The sequence below is a fragment of the Eufriesea mexicana genome, unplaced genomic scaffold, assembly GCF_001483705.2.
Source record: "Eufriesea mexicana isolate 0111107269 unplaced genomic scaffold, ASM148370v2 scaffold58364, whole genome shotgun sequence".
In the NCBI taxonomy this organism is placed as follows: domain Eukaryota; kingdom Metazoa; phylum Arthropoda; class Insecta; order Hymenoptera; family Apidae; genus Eufriesea; species Eufriesea mexicana.
In genome coordinates, this window is record NW_016963458.1 from 9,840 (window position 1) to 28,643 (window position 18,804).

Consider the following 18,804-nt stretch of genomic DNA (forward strand, 5'->3'; position numbering starts at 1 on the left):
GCCGGCGGTGGTGGCGGCAGCGGCGGCTGTTCTTGTTCGTGTTCGTGTTCATGTTGCTGCTGCTGCTGCTGCTGCTGCGGCTGTTGCTGTTGCTGTTGTTGCTGCGGCTTTTGCTGCTGCAGGTGTTGTTGTGGCTGTTGCAGAGTAGTGTGTTGGTGACCGTGATGGTGGAGTCGACATTGGCACGACAGTGGAGGTTTTTGGTGATGGTGATGGTGGTGGTGGTGGTGGTGACGAGATCGTGAACGATGATGAGGTTTAATAGTGTGAGAATGTTGGGAATGGCCGCGAGCCACGTTCCTTGTTCCAAGCGCTTCCTCGTCGATATTTACTCGTCCCCCTCCTCCTGTCGAAACAGGTACGCGCACCAGTACATGAGGTTGAAGAAAGCGAATACGATGGGGAAGAATATCCGTGAAATGACGTCGATGCGCTTGGACCTCGTTGGGAACTTGGACAGCCACGACCTGCAGCAGTTTTTTTTTCGTGGTTGCATATGTAAATCGCAGTTCTGCATCCTATCTGACATGGTATCGTCCGGCTGTCGGACCAGAGGTTTCTGAAAAAAATTATCACGACGTCCGGGTATTAGTCGCGCGTCATTTTCTGCCAATCTATTTTTTACTTTCACAGCGTCTTTTTCTTTCTCTTTTCTTTTTCTTTTTCTCTTTTCTTATTTTATTTTTTTCTATAAATATATATTGGAAAAAGAAATACTACTTTTTGGAAGTTTCCTTTCACAGTGACTCATTCACGCGTTGCAGGATTAATTTTTCTTCCCGATTTTTACTCGAAAGACGTGAAGAAGCTCGTTCTGCTTTGTGGCAACGCGTCAACGAATCACTGTACAGGAACAAGGAACGATATATATTTTTCCCTGAGTAATAGTGACATTTCGAAAGGAAGATCGCATTTAATTATCGAGAATATTCGATCGTAATAGAAATGGAAAGAACATTTAGAGTTAACTGTTGTGCAATTTTTTGGCCAAAGTGTTTGCTATTTTCTCGTATCTCCCGTTCGATTTGCATCGTAGCGCATCGTAGTTTGGTTTCCGATATTCGTGAAACGTATCGCGACAAAACGTGGACAACGGTCAGAGATGCCGAAAGAGTAATCTAAATCACGAGTGGAGAATATTTCCTCTATAGATTTCTTCCTGAACGGATGATCTAAGATCGTATAAATATCATGCAAATGGTACTCTGGTGGTCTACGCGCACATCCAACTTTGATCAACGATGATTGGAAAAGTTAACTCGAACGAAAATATTACATACTCGCTTTAAGAAATCTTTCTGTATTTACTCTCGATCGTTAAATAAATTCTCATTGAACAAATTGACAAGTATCTTTGCAAGTGTATGAAAATGGACATTTTTCTTTCTGATACGATGTAACGACAACTTTTAACTAGCTAGATAATGTAGCAGGCATTTGTTGTAAAAATATAATGTTCATTACCATTAAACTATAGCACGTAATATATCTCTAAAATCCTCAATTATTTACCAAACGCTGAAAGTCACATTACTGAATGTAAAATCAAATTAAATATAAAATACTAGACTTTAAATGAATTATTTACCTGTAGAGAATGTTGAAGTGATCCATCATATCCGGTCTAGCAGTTTACAATAATAAAAGTAAAATAATAGAATAAATGTACGTTATGACAGCTAGGTCAGAATTTCTCAATGTTACGCGCTTCAGGCGACTATATTGTTATAAACAAAAAAAAAAAAAATTTTATAACGTATTACGATTAATGCTCTATGCTTTATGAAACACCTTACAAGTAGCTAATAAAGTACAGAATAATTACCAAACAAATGAAAAGAAGCTTAAGATTGAAAAATCTCGTTTCTCTAATAGTCGCTTAAGAATCAGGAAGAGTCCAACAAAGATCCCAACACGCGATAATTAAAATTGCAAAAAAATAATCGTAAAAGCAGCCACGAATATTGCTATTACGAAAAGATGTAACAAAGAATATAGCAATTGAGAACTCGAATTTAAGAAAGATAAATAAAGAAGAAAAATGGAGACGTATGAGACTACGTTACTTATAGATTCTGAATTATTATTTTTAATTAGGAATCGGAAGAAGGAGTTCATCAGAAAGGGACCAAGACATATCGATGTCTAGCATCGCGTGTATAGAACGTTAATAACGTGGAATTACTTAAGGATCGTGGAATTACCTCCCTCTTCGAGGATCAATTTTTGTTGCATACACTCGAGGATAAGAGGCATGGGATATTTCATCTAGATCGGAGAGCAGAAGGGAAAATGGTGGGAAGGAAAGAGGCGTTAAAAGAAGCACTTAAGGTGCAACGAACATTGAACGGGTGTAATATCGTTGGATACTGACCATAACGAAATTCGACGTGTTATCTGGTTCGATTTGATCAGAAGGCAGATCCATCGAGCTGGGTTGTTCCGTTTCAGACGGTGAAAACTTTTTCTCTATATTATCTCTGTGCATATCGCTCCGAGATGCATAATTCACTAGGGCAAATTCGAGGAGAGCGCCGAATACGAAAGTCAAGCACACGCCTGTCCAAATATCGATAGCCTTTGTATAAGAGACTGGTGGCAGTGAGGCATTTATTCCTGACGTCTGCGTGGCCATCGTCAACAAGGTGGTCACACCTAATTTCGATAATCACCGATATGGATTAACGAATTCCCAAAGTCCCAAAATTCACGCAACAAACAATTTTGATAGGAAGCACAGGTTATTAAATTGTAGATATTGCTCAACAATGAAGACGCGTTGTTCCTTCCCATCCATTTTTGCTAACCTTGAACTGTCAGCTGCCTTTCTTTTTCCTTGACAACACTTTGAATCTTGCGTGAATTTTGGGACACGCTATAAATCAAATCACGGATATTATAATTGACGGAATTAAAATCGAAATTAAAACAGGCAATTTTAACTTGAAGTTTACCCAGTGAAACTCGAGCTGGTACAGCACTTTGATCGAGCCAGAACGATACCCAGGATACAATGACAAGCATGCAGCAGGGAATGTAGATTTGAATAAGATAGTAACTGAATTCTCTCTTGAACAGCAAGTCAACCTTCAGGCAGCTGTACTCGCCTACAAATTTTACAGATCTCTTGTTAACATTACATATAGCTAGCTAAATGAGAGTAATGAAATTAGAGAGAAGAAGGATCTCACTGACCAGTATTTGTCTTGCTGTTGCAATAATCGGTAAGAAATTTCTCCAACGTGAACCGAGGCAGGTGTAGGTTTTTAACAACTTGAACAGGATCTCCTTCCTTCCATAGGAAAACCAAATCATCGGTTGTCCAACCATCTGGAAAAATGAAATCCCCTGGTTAACTTGTCTCTCTTCGCGAATTACTTGGATCGTTCAGAAAATGCTTAAAGTTGGTCCAGTGACAGAAACGTTAGCAAGAATTACAGAATGGGAGAGAAAGTTTCAGTGATCTACGGCTAAGTTTGAAATCTATACGGGATACGTATGGTGTAAAAATCTAATACTCACAGCTTGCCATACGTAGTGAGCAAATTTGTCGATCCAAGGGATACAATTTTAAATTCATCGGGCATGATAACGTTAAAGATATCCTGAAACGTGAAACACAAGGATGTTTTAGTATTCCAAAGGCAGCTGTAAAGTTACATCTATTTCTTCGAGTACATTGGTATTAATCATAATTACCGTATACTGTATAGAACGGAACCTTTGGGGAAAATACGAATGTATACATTCGGCATAATAATGTTGTGAAAATGACCTTCCTTCTCGTTCGCAAAGAACAGATCTGGCATCCAAACGCGACTCGCATCCGTTAATGTTAAATACTTTAGACGACCTGCAATTTTAAACGTGTAATAGAATGGAAGTGAGATGAAAATCTTTAGAAACGGTGAGACGGAACAAATGAAAAATTCTTCGTACCTCCAAAATCATTAAATTCTAATCGTTCGTCCAGCCATTGTTCCCGGAATGTTAACTGTACAGAGTACTCCTGCAGAGAGAAACAAATGGGAATGATTTAATCGCATGAATCGTGACCGTGTAAAGATGAATAGCAAATAAATTATGCTCGGAATGATCGTTATTATAAATAACTGCGTGTATTTGTGTTTTATATAAATATCATCTTTTCCGTAATTTTGATTTTCTGATAATAAAAAAATTCGAGGATTTTTGACGGATTTTTTTGTAGAATAATTCGATCTTTAAGGGGTTAATTTAACGAAGCCTCGTATGACTAATTTTCGTCGATATTTTAATTATTCTTTCCTACGTCGGCTATGAAATCTCTATGCCACTTTCTAGTCGTGAAATTAATCTACGGAAATCAACGAGTAGGGAAAATTAATCGAATTAATACAGCGAAAATAAATCATTTACGCAAATAATTGACAATTCGTGGTAATTAACAAATTTAAAGGCCAACAGAACAAAACAAATTATATAATCTTCGTTTCATATACGAAGAAAATTGGCCGAAGGAACAGATGTACGTAAAAAAGAAAATGAAATCTATCGGCCATTACTTTGGTCGTCGAAATTAATTTACTGACCTGGTTAACGTCCATAATAAACTCGAATGTTAATTTCATTTTTCACAAGTTCGCTACTTTAACTTCAAGCACTCGAGCAAAGTTCGTATAATTGATCAATGTTTCCTATTTCTAATCGAATTCTCTTTAAGAAGGGAGGAAATAAAACGTGTACGGGGTCAGTAATTAAGATCGTCGTCTCAGAGTGTTCGAAAATGGCCGAGAAAACTGAACTCGAAATTTTCAGGACCGATCAGGAGTGAGATCCCGTCGATCCCAGCGAGAAAATTACAAAACGAAGGAAGAAAAAGCAAAAGAAGAAACAGAACGAAATCTCTCTAGAAGAGAGTGAGCAAAGACGCCATATTGGCACCTTCGCAACCCCGTGACATCCTATATACCTACTCGGAAGTACCGAGGTACCTCGTGAGACCCTTTAACGCTCCACAGCCACTCGACGGTCCATCTTCCGTCTCGAATTCGATTTTCTTCTTGCCGATCAAAGAATCCGAAATTTTCTCGCTGCTCGGTAGCCAAGCTATCTTTTCACGCGGACACGTGCAGCTTTAAAAAGCTCTTTCTCCGAGGCACCGGAAGGATAAGGGCCGGCGAGAGACGTGGAAGAAGAAGAAGAAGAAGAAGAAGAAGAAGAGAAAAGGCGGAAGAAGAAAAAAGATTAACCCTGGACGGTTTTAGAGGTCGTTTCGTCAGCAAAGAGCACTTCTGCTCCGACGACGAAAGGTCGTGGTAAATTTTTCCTTTTTTTTTCCTCGTCCCTCTCTCTCTCTCTCTCTTCTTTTTTGACCACGGAGCGTTAAAGAATCAAGGCCGCGTGGATATCTTGCTGGAATGAAAAGTCTCGTTGCCGAGAAAAGGGGTAGCAGGGGCAAGAGGGCGGGGGTGGACGAACAAACAATGATGTTCAAGTATAGTTGTATACACCGCGTCTGAAGCAAATGTAAGAGGCATGCAACGAAGCAACATCGAAGCTAACTACGTAACTACCAGTGGTTCCAGCTAGAGACAGAGTAACTACGGTATCTATATACACATATACGTCCCGGAACTATCGATAGAATAGAGAGAGATATGTGTATATACACGTGTATGTATCGTATGTACATTGCAAGTGAACAATCGCATGCATGCTTGGCTCACAGTTTCACTTTTTCCCGGCTGGACCTGTCCACGTCCACGGCGTCCTGTTTTACTTAGTTTCTATTTTCTCACTCTCGTTTCACTAGCTTTCCTATCTTACTCGGAAGGGGGGTTAGAAGGCGTCCAAAATATTCTCGTTTCGCAGCTCTATCGTTACACGATATCGCTTCTCTCGCATTTTCCGCACGCTTTCGTTCGTTCTTGGCAGCGTATGCTCGGATTGGCCGATTCGAACGGAAATTAAAACCTAGACCCGATCCTTTCCTGTTTCTCCTCTCGTCACACCTTTCTTCCTTCTTTCTCCGTTTTCTGCTATCTGTTCCTATCTCTTTTCTATCGTTCTTTGGTCGCCTCTCGGGTCGAGTTCGACCCGTTCGTTATAGTTAACGGTCTATCGTGTTTTCGCTTAGCTTTCTCTGTTTTCTCGCTCGTTTCTCGGTGATTAATTCCTGGTAGCGAACACTTACCATTATCCGCGAGAGTTTCTGAAAATTGAGCAACATGTCGCAAAGGAGGAACCACAAACCTCCCGACGATTTTCGTTCTTTTCTCTCATTTACTCGCTCCTCGCGTGACTCTCTCGTCGTACGAATATGCATGGTTGTGTGTCGGTGAGTCGGGGGGACAAAAAGCTTATCTCGTGCGCAAAATACACGCGAAGATCGCAGGAGCATCGCGATCGTGGAAAAATCTCACCCTCCGGTATCGAGCACCGAGTCGATTTTAAAAAACGATCATCCCCCACGTGTATCGCGGTACTTTTTTACAGAGTACCGTGAAAATACGTATTTCGTTCGCTCTATTTATTTCGTTTAAAAACATCTGCAGGGTATTCCACGAGGCAGTAGAAAAAGCGTTTAAAAAATCGCAAACACACGGAATTGCTTTTACTCATGGAACTCCTGTTTCCGGTACGTGTAATAATCGTACAGGTTTTTTCGACGGGTTTCGTTGGGAATATTTCGCGTAGATGTATCAAAAATCAAAACTATTTCGATTCTTCCAGTATACATATAGATTGGAAAAACATTGATAACCAATAGTCAAGTGAAATATATACGTGCATATATATTTCTTTTTCTCCTATGGCGAGTCGTTTCGGTCCCAAAAATTTCGCTGGAAATTTCCGAAAAAAGAAAAAAGGAAAGAATGGGTTATTCTCCATCCTTCATCGTGCTTTCTATCGATCCTTCCGAGATTAAAGAAACTCTCTCGTTTCGATACGTATCAATCGATTCTCCTTCTTCGCAATCGTCACTCGGTCTGTATATGTGTGTACGTGTGTGGAAAATAAACAGGCGATACGGTTCCTTGTTCGCAGACGATACTTAATTATTCAATCCTCCGATCGATCTGACGTTACAAAAGTGGTATATCTTGCAAGCTCGTTCAGCCGACTCGCTTTCGCTTTCGTGAATACATTACGCGCAAGTGGTACGAGTCAGCCAATAATCCGACACCCTCCTTCCAGAATTCCCGTTTCGCAGACGTTTCGACGTTAGAACGGTGGTGAAAGTGTTGAAATCGAGCGATTCCACGCAGGTCGTAGGGAATCGTGGAAAATCGTGCAAAGTGATTTACGATTCGCTTCATTCCGCGTCGCAAGTCCGTGTAACGGCGAATTCTCCACGCTTTTGCGACTCAGGAAGCCAAGTGATCGAGGGACCAACGTTGGCTCTGCGCGGAAGAGAGACCGTTCCGATGCAACGGTGATTAATCAACGTCGATTGGACGCGTCGACGTCGACGACGAATCAACAACGCCGGAGGAAAAAGAGAAATGGCCGTTTCGACGGGAAATTGCCGCATTTTCCGAGTGCGTCGCAATAGCGAATGCAAGCTCTGCGAACCTAACGCACAGCGTGCCGTCTGTAACGCAGTACCTTCCTACGTTTCGCTATCATAGACTGGAAGACATTTCTCTCGTAGCAGCTATGCGTGACAGAAAACAGAATTCGAACGAAAAGAAGGTGAGAGAAAAGAAAAAGAAAGGGTGAAACAAGGAGAAAAAAGTAGACGATGAACGATGTTGAAAGAATAAAAGGAAGATCGTCTGGCTGAAAGGGGGTACTCGCATACCACGTCGTCCTTTTAAACGACGAGAATCCATCGTTTCTGGACATAGTCTAGATCCCATAACCACGAGCTAAAGCATATTCGCGTGATTTGCCTGTCGAATGTCTCTTTCCTCGGTGTAAACAGAGAGAGAACGGTGTAATTTTCTCACGAAGATTATGTTTATTCATCGTGTTTTTTTGCTCCAATTGCTGCCACGTGTCGCTTCGTACAAACTTGGGATTCACACGGGTTTGGATGCATCGTCGAGACCTAATCTCAGTTTTCCTTCGTAGGGAACATCCGATGAACTTGTGAAATCATGAATCGCTTGATGATGATGCGTGTTTACGATTCTCGAAGATGTGAAGTTGGGTATCGATATCCTGAACGATATCGCGGGATGTGCGAGGAAGAAAAGCGCAGAGAACGTTCTCCGGGATTAATATCGGACTTAATCTTCAGAATATTATCATCCTCTGGAAAATGTATTTCAAAGATTGTTCCAGGGAGGATATTAACTCCGCGAACTATTCTACGGAGAATATTACTTTTCGATGATCAATTATCGAAATATAATTTCCAGAGAATAGTGGAACGCGATAAGTTGTTCGTGTATTAGAAAATGGTACTAAGCGATAATTAGCGATTTTAATATTCGCAGAAGATTCGCGTGCCTTTCTTTGACATAAGGGATCTTTGTGGTACACATGCGATTCTTGCAAAAATAATTTGTTAATGGGTTAATGCTAATTTCTGTCATCGCAAACTTCTTTCCTCGAGATCCCACGATATCTCGCGTGGATCGTGACGTAAGTAGGTCCTCCATTTTGGAGATCTCGCGAATGACACGATTTTCGGTCGAATATGAAGGTTTGCCTACCGATGAATACCGACAAATACCGATGAATACCGAGGAATATCGATAAATACCGATAAATACCGATCGACGGCTTGATGAGATTCGATTCGGGTCCTCGGGGATTTTTCCCGACGATTCGTGTTCTCGTGGCGAATGGACGACAGCGAAACACGGACAGACAGACAGAGAACAGAGGCAGGTAAGAGGAGACACGGGTGTAAAGACAGACGAATGGACCAGGAGGACGGGCTACCCTCTGGGACACAGAGCCCTGTTCATAAGTATCGGGACACTGATGGAATAGGAGGTAAACCTGAAAAATCATTAGGAAATTATTAGAATCTTGAAAAATTCGCTTTTCTCGAATTTTATATCGAGTTTACAGAACCGTCACGTATAACAAGATCAAACGTTATCCTCATCCATATCCTCCATATCACTGCTTTCATCGATTTCGCTGTTTCTCAGAAATATTCTAGGTTTTCTATTATACTTGTAGTCATTCCATTCCACGCATGCTGCAGACTCCACAGGTTAGATTCAGACTTTGGACAGAGTTCTCGAAGTTTCGTGATCTTTCAATGGGGTTTAGAACAGGATTATAAGAGCCGCGAAGTGTGTGAGTTCTGCAGATAAATCTTTGGGAAAGTTTCACTAGCGTTTCGATACGAAATCCACAGCTTGCCGCGCTGCTTGGACCGACTATCGCGTTCTGCATGAAGCCAGTAAATAGACGTCCTAATACTTATGAACGAGGGTACATATATATTATACACCACCGACAGAAAGTTTGGAAGCAGTACAATTCTCTTTTGATTATCCCCGATGCTAATTGGAAACGGTATCTTACGATCCAACGAAGCAAGATACGTCGAGTTTAATTCTACCTCTTCTCGCATCGGCGTTCGTGATAAATTTGCCCGAAAAATAAGCATAGCCGAGGAACCTTCGGATTAGTGGTTGATAAAGTATACTCCGTACAATCCGATAAGACAATGAAACGGTAGAGCACAGTCGCGTAATTATCTCCGTTCGCCATCTCGCGTTCGTGGCTCGCGTTGCAACAAAGAATCGCAGGTCTCGAAATCCTTTCCGGCACTTCGAAACTTTTCGTCGGTAGCGTACAACGTAACATGCAATTTTAGAATAAAAAAAGGAAAAAAAAAGATGCGAAAAAAGATAGAGACAAGTATGCACGATCCGTGTCATATTCAGTCACAATGGTTCTTCGTCGTCTCGAGACATATGCACTCACGCGCGAAAGTATTCGAACGTTCGCGTTTATTACGTTCAACAGTTGAGGTATACAGGTCGAATTGAAACGTTTAAAACGATACAGAGCAACGTATAGTAGGAGAGAAACGTCCACGTTGTGTGAGTAAAATTGAAAAATGATCCGGCGCGATATACGTTGGTTAGAGTACATTCGTTGGAGTTACAGGTCGTGGTGGCGCTAGTGAGTTCGGTAGAAAATTCTTATCTTTTACTTAACGGTACTCTCGACTGACATCGCGCTGCTTTCGAATGGAACCTGCTTGCGATTAATCGCAAAGCTTATAACTTTGATAGCTTTTTAATTTTATTGGCATAATCCTCGAACCTTCTTCTCGGTTGCTAAACGCATCGTTATTGCTCTGAATGTTTCAATTCAACGCGTATATGTGACACGTTGAGCGTATATGAATCTTCGAACACTTTCATGTACGAGTGTACGTGTCGATAATGGCGGCGGTGGCCGCTTCGATATCGTATAATTGCTTCCGTTCCATCATGCTCTGCGACGCGACGATTAGAGAAGCTGGAGGCCGAAAGATTGAATCAGGTTTGAAAAAAAGACCACTCTCGGACTTGCATGATGAAGTCGATTTTTATCATTCATTTCATCGTCACCTTTAGACTCAACCGCGTGTTTGCGATGTTAAGGAGCAGTTTGCAGGCCGAGAGATGTTATCGACCACTTTCTCTTCGGAGTCGAAAGTCATTAAATCTTTGCACGTCTTATACCCGGCTGCAACCGTGCCAAGCGTTCGCGTATACGTTATTCGTCGTTATACCGGGCTGGAAAATCGGCAAACACGGTCGCGATATTTATTTACGATAGATATTGGAACGGAATGCGAGAACCTAACGACGCGTGAACTCAAGGAGCGTAGGATGCACGAGCATCGATAGCGTTGGGGGGTTGTTTCCAGACACGGGAGAATATATCTTTGGGAAGAATTCGCGGAGCAAAGTCGGAAGAAAATACCGACGAAGCGAATAAAATTGAAGGCAGAACGATTTGTGGAAAAACATTCGCGGAAGTGGAGTAAGACGTGAGAATATTCTTGAATGCAAATAAAAAAAAGCATTTGTGAGACACAGATAGTACTTTGTGAAGCATTGGTGATAGTGTAAGCATTTGTGAATAACCTCGTGAATAACAGATATTTACAAGAAAAATGAAATTTGCGAATATTCGGGGGAGAAGATATCCGCGAGCTAAATCAAATTTACGAATATTTTTGAAAAAATAAAATTCGCGATAATTCGCAAAGATCGGTTTTCGAAGAGTAGGAAATTCTGAAAAAGCTATTCGAGAATTAAGTAAAATCCTGATCGATATAGGAGTCATACGCGCGTTACAAGTTGCACTTTCAAACGTCCCATTCTTTCATTTTCGTCTATTTCTAACTCGACGTTCCTTTATTTAAAACGTACCGACGAATGTGCGAATGATAGCTCGTTATCACGTGACCATTGGTTATCAATTCCTCGTCTGCTTAGCCCTAATCCTTTCCTCTTAAACAAAAAGCATCCGTTACGTTAACAACTCGTTGCAATTTCTCTGGTTGCGATAGGTGAAACCGCAATGCAAAAGCAACACACGGCAAAACAGTGTATAATATTAATTACGAACATCACTAGAGCTGGAATAAGACGATCGTTTGAAACTTCCCGACACTAGTGTCGTCAAATTGAACAATCAAGGTGCACCCTTCGTTTCGAACATGTTCCCGACAACAAGGACACACGCAAGGCTCGAGAATCGGACGGACAAAATGACAGATGCAGATCATGATATCGACGATTCCAAGTGTTCCGCAACGATTGCTCTGTCCAGGCTCTAGTAATCACACAGAAAAAGGGGAAATTAAGACAGAAAGAGAAAAGAAAGTGGAAAGAAGTAGGAAAGAAAGAAAAAGAAAGTATAGAGGGTGGCGTAAAAGAGGGGTGATTAAAGGAGCTTCGACTTTCGACTCTCGACTTCGACTGCCTGCGTACGAAGGATCGTATTCTTGCGTTGGAAGCTGGATCGACATTCTTTTTACCGTGACCCTCGAGATCTCGCACGAAGGGTGAAAAGAACAGAACGAGGGGATGGAGCTTGGAGAGAATTCGTCCTTAAGATAATACAGCCCATCAAGAGATATTCCTCGACGAGTGCCGACTTTCCACGCTCTTGTTCCGAAAGTTTCAAGTGATATCTCCTCAAACGATATTTCGGTAGAAAAGCTCGTTTCTTTGGCCGTTCTTCGGTAATCGATAGCAGGCTGTGTCTCGCGTAGGGCTGTCCAAGTGGACGTAAAGGCGAGCTTTCGGCGAAAACTCTGTACTTGCAGCAATTACACGACGGTTAGTCGGACAGAACGAAAACACTCCTGTTAGCAAATGAAATTCACTCAGGCACATTTTGCAAGGGAATCACGAGCCGAGAACAGCGAACGAAAATGCCAGACAATCTCACAGACATTCATATCCGAAGTACTCTGGATCCACACTGCTCCGGAGATATCTTTCTGGGCCGATATTATCTCGAGCGAATTATGCTCGTGGAAGGAGTCCGACTGACTAGTCCGAGAATTAAACGGAGGGACGAGAGGGGAAGAAAAAAGTAGAAAGAAAAAGTACATGACAGGGGATCGAGTATTACCGATTAGGTTCGACACGATCGCTCGCACGCATGATCGAAAGGGATGAAAAGAAGGTCAAACAAGAAAGCAATCCACGGGTCGAGTCTATATCTTATGCATCGTTTCATTGATTTTTCATTATCCGTCGCGCCTCTGTTTTCTTGGGCCCTCTAGCAAAAAGATTCCAACAAGGCACAGACGTGGTTGCAACGACCAGCATAGTCAAAAAATCGAACGTTCCGAAACAATCAAATATACGAATATACGTGTACACGTGTGGATACACGCGTATATCCGTGTGTGATCGTACACCGATCGCACAGATGTACACGTGCACGCATACGTGCATACGTATGTTATAGTAAATATATATATATATATTTATGTATATATATTAACATGACAGTCAACGACATCGAGAAAAATCAACGAGGTGCGACTGATAGCACACATCCAACTGTTAGCGCGGCTTATCCATCGTGTATATATTTATATGTATGTATCACTTGCGAAGCTGCACCCCACATACGTATATATATATACACACCACACGTAATACAAATACAAGTACAAACAAGTGCAAGTCTTACGGCATCATATACACGTGACGTTAAATATTAATAGATATACACAATGTGTGGATATTCAGATTGGTATATATAGGCCTTTTGTTGAGATGATTGACTTAGATTGCACTCACCATCTTATAATCATCTATTTTGCTGATAGAGCGGATTAAGAAGTTGACCATCACATTTGTCGGCTCATCTAATACGTCGACCGGAACAGAACAAAACAAATCGATTAATTAAAAATCAGTTACCGTGCTACCGAGATTTGCATGGATTTATTTTTTTTTTTTTGCATTTTATTTTTTTTTTTTTCTTTGGTTTTTGGTTCTTTTGATTCGTAATTCGGTCACTGCTTGCCGGGATAAACCTTTTTATTTTCATTTGCGTGGAAGAGCTGTATGTGAGTGAAGAAGGGAATGGTAGTCTCTGGGATCGTGACTAGGAGGAATTTTCTTTGACTCTTTGACTTCGTCTTCTTTCTCTTTTTTTCTACGGAAAAGTTCGTGGGAAAAGTTTCCTCGAAACGGTTTCCAGTATCGATCGGTGCAGCTAAAATGAGGCCGGAGAAATCTTTTCTTCTTTTCGACCAGTTCTAACGAGTCGTCGTGATCGCTTGCCCGTTAAGTATCGTTCCTCCGATGGTGTACGACAGGCAGATGACTATGAAATGCCATGGGAGTGTGATCTGTGCGCGTGAAAACATCCAAGCTAGCTAATGCTCCACGATGAGGCGTTTCGTAATGCGATGGGAATCGAATTGCAAAGTAAACGGTGAGGTTATGTTGTGCGACGGCTCGCCACCATCTTGCGGCACACGCAATCATGGCGACTCCCGATACCCGAGGTATACCGGCGTACTACGAATTTTTAAAATTCTCCCAAACTTCTCACGAACGATCTTTCTATACTTTACGCGATAAATAAACGGATTTCTTTGAGAAATAGAAGAATAGAAAAGTTTGGAAAAATGATAAAGAATCGCAGTTCAAGGGATTGTCTTTTGGGTGAAATATATACATTTTAGATGAATGCTAATGGTTTTAATGGAATGATCGAGATGTGGTTATTTTTTGTATTAATTCACGCTTCTGTGGAGAAACGTTGACTCTTTTCACGTAACGTTACTTATCAATTAGGCGTTAACGATGTGGATTCTTCTTGGATCAATGGTCCACGGTTCCACTTTAGATTACCGTATCTGAATTAGCCGAGTTAGTATCGTGCATTGCTTAAATCTTTCGAACAAATTTCTTTCTCCTGTAATAGAAATGGCAGCGGTTAAAATCACAGTCTGAATGAAAGTGGCAACTCTTACGTCTATTGAATTTTGAAATAGTCTTTACTACGTTTGCTATCGCGATCGATCGATCGAGTCTAGCGTCGTCCCATAGATAAAGTACTTCGCAAAGTCCAATCGTGATAAGAGACGAAAACACGATCGCAGTCGCACGTTGAAGATCGGGGGATACCCGGATTGTTAGGTACAATGACAATCGAAAACGGCAACGAGTTGCAATCGATAGCAAACACGAAGATCGCTATTCTCTACGATTGCTACGAACAAAAAAGATCATTGTCCAATTGTAAGCAGTAACATTCTTTCAGCGACGATGTGCAGCTTATCTGAAAGGATGGTAAACGAGTCGAAGTCGAAACAAAAGGAAAAATCTCTTGACAATGGATGATGGACTGAACTCTTGTGAAGGTACTCGATATATAGCTCGTGAGGAATGAGATGAAAATGATCGCTTCGTATCTTTCAAGCAGCTTCCAGACGGTGATAGCGAACGATCCTTGCTTCGTTGTTTCTGTTGCAGGTCATAGAGAAACGAAGGAGAACCATTGGAATCGTCAAAAGTATCGCGATTCGTTTCTCCAAACAAATTTTCTACGGCCTTCTAAAATTCTGTGCCGAATGCTTCCGCTGGCAAGAAATTTGCCACGGGGACACGAGGAAGGGTAAATATAAAAGCTCGTACGCGTATCCAACAGATTTCTCACGCGGTGTCGGAGTAGCTCGAAACATAGTAAAAATCGTGTAACGAGGGGTAACGCGAAAAAGATACGGAAAAGAATGCAGAAAAATGTAACAAGAGAAAGCATCGTAAAAATGGTAAAACGTTTTGAAAATCGTTCAACGGGCGAAAGGTTTAATCCATGGTAAACTGCTTCATGGCGACACGAGACCTCTCTGCCACGACTTCGTTTCCACCGTAACCATCGTCGTTTCGTCGTTCGTTTGTCGAAATTCGCATACTTTAAACTCTGCAGACGCCATTTCGCAGAAATCGGTAGGTTCGATTAATGTTATACATTCTTAATACCTATCTCCATAATTTTCGCCTTCTTTCCTTGATAAATGATTTAAAATTGTACAAACATCTGTACAACATGCTACGCATGCCCCGTCATCGTTTAATCCCTTACTGCATTATGCTTCTTTCCTCTTTCGTTCCTTCTTTTCCCTTGATACAAATTTTCCCTCGTTAAACTTCAGTTTAGACAGCAAAACGATTGGAGAGTAGCTTGAAGACTGACAAAGACATGATTTCCTTGCTACTGCTAGGCTACAGCGAGCGAGGAAATTGAGTTTGTCAGATTCGAAGTAGAAATTTAATTTTATACACGTATATATTTTTTAATGTCGTGAGAATCGGGATTATAAGAAAATCGTATCGGAAGTTGATCAGATAAAATATTCGCGATTATAATTTCGGTATTAAACGTATTTACAGTATCGATCAACGGGTGATTAAAAGAAATAAGTTCTTCTACGTGGGCGAGACATAAATATCGTTATTCGATCGTAAAGACTGGTCGTAAGTAATAGCCGAAGCATCGTAAGTTCTACAAAATTGATATAAGACGGGTAGAAAAATGGCAATTCTGCGATTACAAACTGCGACGTGAAAAGAAAAAGTAGTGAAAAGAAGAATTACGATTTCGATAAGAAAATGGAGGAAAAAGAAAGAGGACAAAGAGGCTAATCGTTCTACGCAGACAGATCGTGAGAAAAGACATGCGAGAAATAAAAAAGGAATGACTCACCAGTTGAACGGATCTCGCAGTTTGAAGGAAAAGTATTCAGCTCTACTGCTATAGCACGTAGAAGACGAAATTCAAAAACTACGAAATATCTGTCGAAACAATTACGATTATTATAAAGAACGTAAAAGTGGCTAAAAGTCCGATCTAATCGTGGCGGTTGTAAGTAGAAATGAAAAAAAGCATCGTAAGCCAAAGTTGGGAAATATTTCTTGCAAGTGTCGAAAAACGGCTGTATCGTCGAAAAATCGTGGCAAAATTCTGGGAACATCCCAGCACCCCGATTCTCAGGCCCGAAAAATCGTCGTAGTCGACACCTTCGAGCGTGCTTTCCAAAAAATCCTGCGAAAAGCGGCGTAAAAGCGTAAATCAGCCCCGAAAGAGCGAACGAATGGCGAAACGGAAGCCACAAACGTCAAAGTGTCTGATAAACGGGAAAATTGTGTAAACTTTTCGTAAAAGAAGCTGTCTAACGGGAGAAGAGACAGGAACGACAACGATATTTTAGAAATAACGTAACAGCGACACGAACGCTCGTCAAGCGTTCCCGTTGAACGAAAATACTGGTGAAAACACCCATAGATTCGGCAAGAAATGTAAAAAGACGCATCTGTGTGCGGGAAACCGAGGAACGATCTTCGCGAACTAATAAAAACGCGTGTAATTATTTATGCAATAAGGGATCAAAGATGTAAGTTCTCGGCAGCCGTTGTAAATATAATCACGAGTGCGATATACAATAACAAAAGGGTTAATAAAACGAGTAAAGAATCGAACAAGAAATTCGAGGTGTTCGTAATATCGTTAATACGTGTGTGAGTATGCGGTGGCGCTGCCGGTCGCGCGGCCATTTTGTTCGCGCTTGAACGGACCACGCGTGAACGTGATTTAAAAAGGGGAAAAAGAAACGAATGCGAACGTGAAAAAAAACGTCAAGTTTCATTAAATCATCTACGACACAATAGCGTGTGAGCGACAGTAAGTATGTGGTGTGGTCTTCTTTTTTTTTCTTTTTTAAATTACGCGCAGCACGACGATATTTGCCAATTATTAATTCAGATAGTAATTTAAGTAAAATAAAAACGCGCGTTGTTAATACCTACGAAAAATTTCAATATTTGAAGCGAAAGTATCATTTTGTTGCTATCATTGACGTCATTGTCGATTACGACGTTATTATTAACAATGCTTTTTTTTATATTTTTGATCCATATTTTCTCGTGTTAATTTTTGCTCTTTTTATCTCTTTTTTATTGATTTTAGTTTAGAAAAATTGTAGTCGTGCTGTTCGTAACAGTCGAGTTTCTCTTAGGCATACAAAATATATGCTTGCTTAATATAACATACGAGATAGTATAACAGTGGAATTAAAAAAGTTCATGATAGTGGGCCTTAAATACACACGAGAGAGCCTGGTACACAACACAAAGAGAAACAACACAGAGAGGTAAAGAGAAAACGTGTAACGTGTAACGTGTGTTTCTTCGTCTCTTTTCCTTCAATTTCCCATTTCCTTTTGGCTTATGTACTTATATATATGTGTATCTTTTTTCTTTCTTGCGAGACAAAGAGCAGCGTTATGTAGAATACTATGTAGCGAATTAACAGTGAACACATATGTATATAATACATTTAATATGATACATTAATATGTATGTATTATCATACAAACACATAGTACGTGATATTCATTGCACGTCTAGCTACTATTCTCTGGACAACTAGAATATAGATTTTCCGGGATTCTAGTACGACTAAACGTTCAATGTCTATCCGCATACTATCCGATTACCATACAGAACGCTCGTGAAAAGTGACTTTAGAGGATTTCAACTATAAAACTGCGAAAAATCGGTGTCAGACCATGTACTATTGCATACTAAAAGGATCGAAAAATTCTCGTCTATCGTATCACTGAATAACACTTCGATCGTAGAAAGAACTTTTTTCCAGGCTATTCGTATAATTAATCATCGTCATCGATTAATCCACGACCAACTTGGAAATTTCCTGAAAATTCTACAAATTTTCTGCAAACACGCGGGACACGGAGCAAAGTTTTCTCTTTTCATTCTTTCATTTCGTTTTCTTTTCTTTTCTTTTTCGCTTTCTTTTTACGAGAACAGTAGGTTGGAAATTCGGAAAAAAAGGAAACGGTTTACTTCAAGTTCGTTCTTAGAAGAAAAGTGAGGCTACTAGTCGGAAATCGTGCGAATATTTGGAAAACGGCGAACAATTATCAATTCCATAATTGTTGGGTAATTCTATCTAACGGATTCGACTTCTATGTGTAGATATACATACATATATACAGGGTGTTCCCGAATAATGCGTAAAAGCGAGCTGGGGATCGTTCCTTACGAAAAAATCAAAATTTTTTCGATTTCGGCTTCTTTTTCGAGATAATCAAATTCGAAAATCCACTTACGACTAGCAACAAGATACGATTCGTCCACCGACGTATAGTGTCTATCGTGTTCGTGAACAATGTTTACAGGACATTTACGAATTACCGCGTTCAGGAAAGAATGAAAATGTATTTCGTTAACTTTATTATTAATTACAAAATTGCTGAAGTCAATTGCCTCGTTAAATTGCAGGCGTATGAACTCTAGGTAATGTTTTCACTCTTCGTACTTTCAAATGCATGATTAATACGTTGTATCGATT

At 40.6% G+C, this 18,804-nt stretch overlaps 1 protein-coding gene across 8 annotated transcripts in view; it reads right to left on the reverse strand.

Annotated features, from left to right (window-relative positions):
* Window positions 1-241: 241 nt before the first annotated feature.
* The window catches only part of GluClalpha (glycine receptor alpha 1), a 36,063-nt gene continuing 17,500 nt past the window's right edge, over window positions 242-18,804 (reverse strand). For 3 of the 8 annotated variants that reach the window (XM_017910034.1, XM_017910035.1, XM_017910036.1), the window contains exons 5-11: window positions 3,940-4,009; window positions 3,700-3,853; window positions 3,523-3,605; window positions 3,196-3,330; window positions 2,955-3,107; window positions 2,375-2,655; window positions 242-559 (exon numbers count right to left, since the gene is read on the reverse strand). In XM_017910034.1, coding sequence (XP_017765523.1) covers window positions 329-559; window positions 2,375-2,655; window positions 2,955-3,107; window positions 3,196-3,330; window positions 3,523-3,605; window positions 3,700-3,853; window positions 3,940-4,009 — 1,107 coding nt within the window. In that variant the 3' untranslated portion in view covers window positions 242-328. Of the gene's footprint in view, window positions 560-1,588; window positions 1,625-2,374; window positions 2,656-2,954; window positions 3,108-3,195; window positions 3,331-3,522; window positions 3,606-3,699; window positions 3,854-3,939; window positions 4,010-13,217; window positions 13,286-18,804 lie in introns of all 8 variants that reach the window. The other 5 variants (XM_017910028.1, XM_017910031.1, XM_017910030.1 and 2 more) reach the window with 3 other exon arrangements.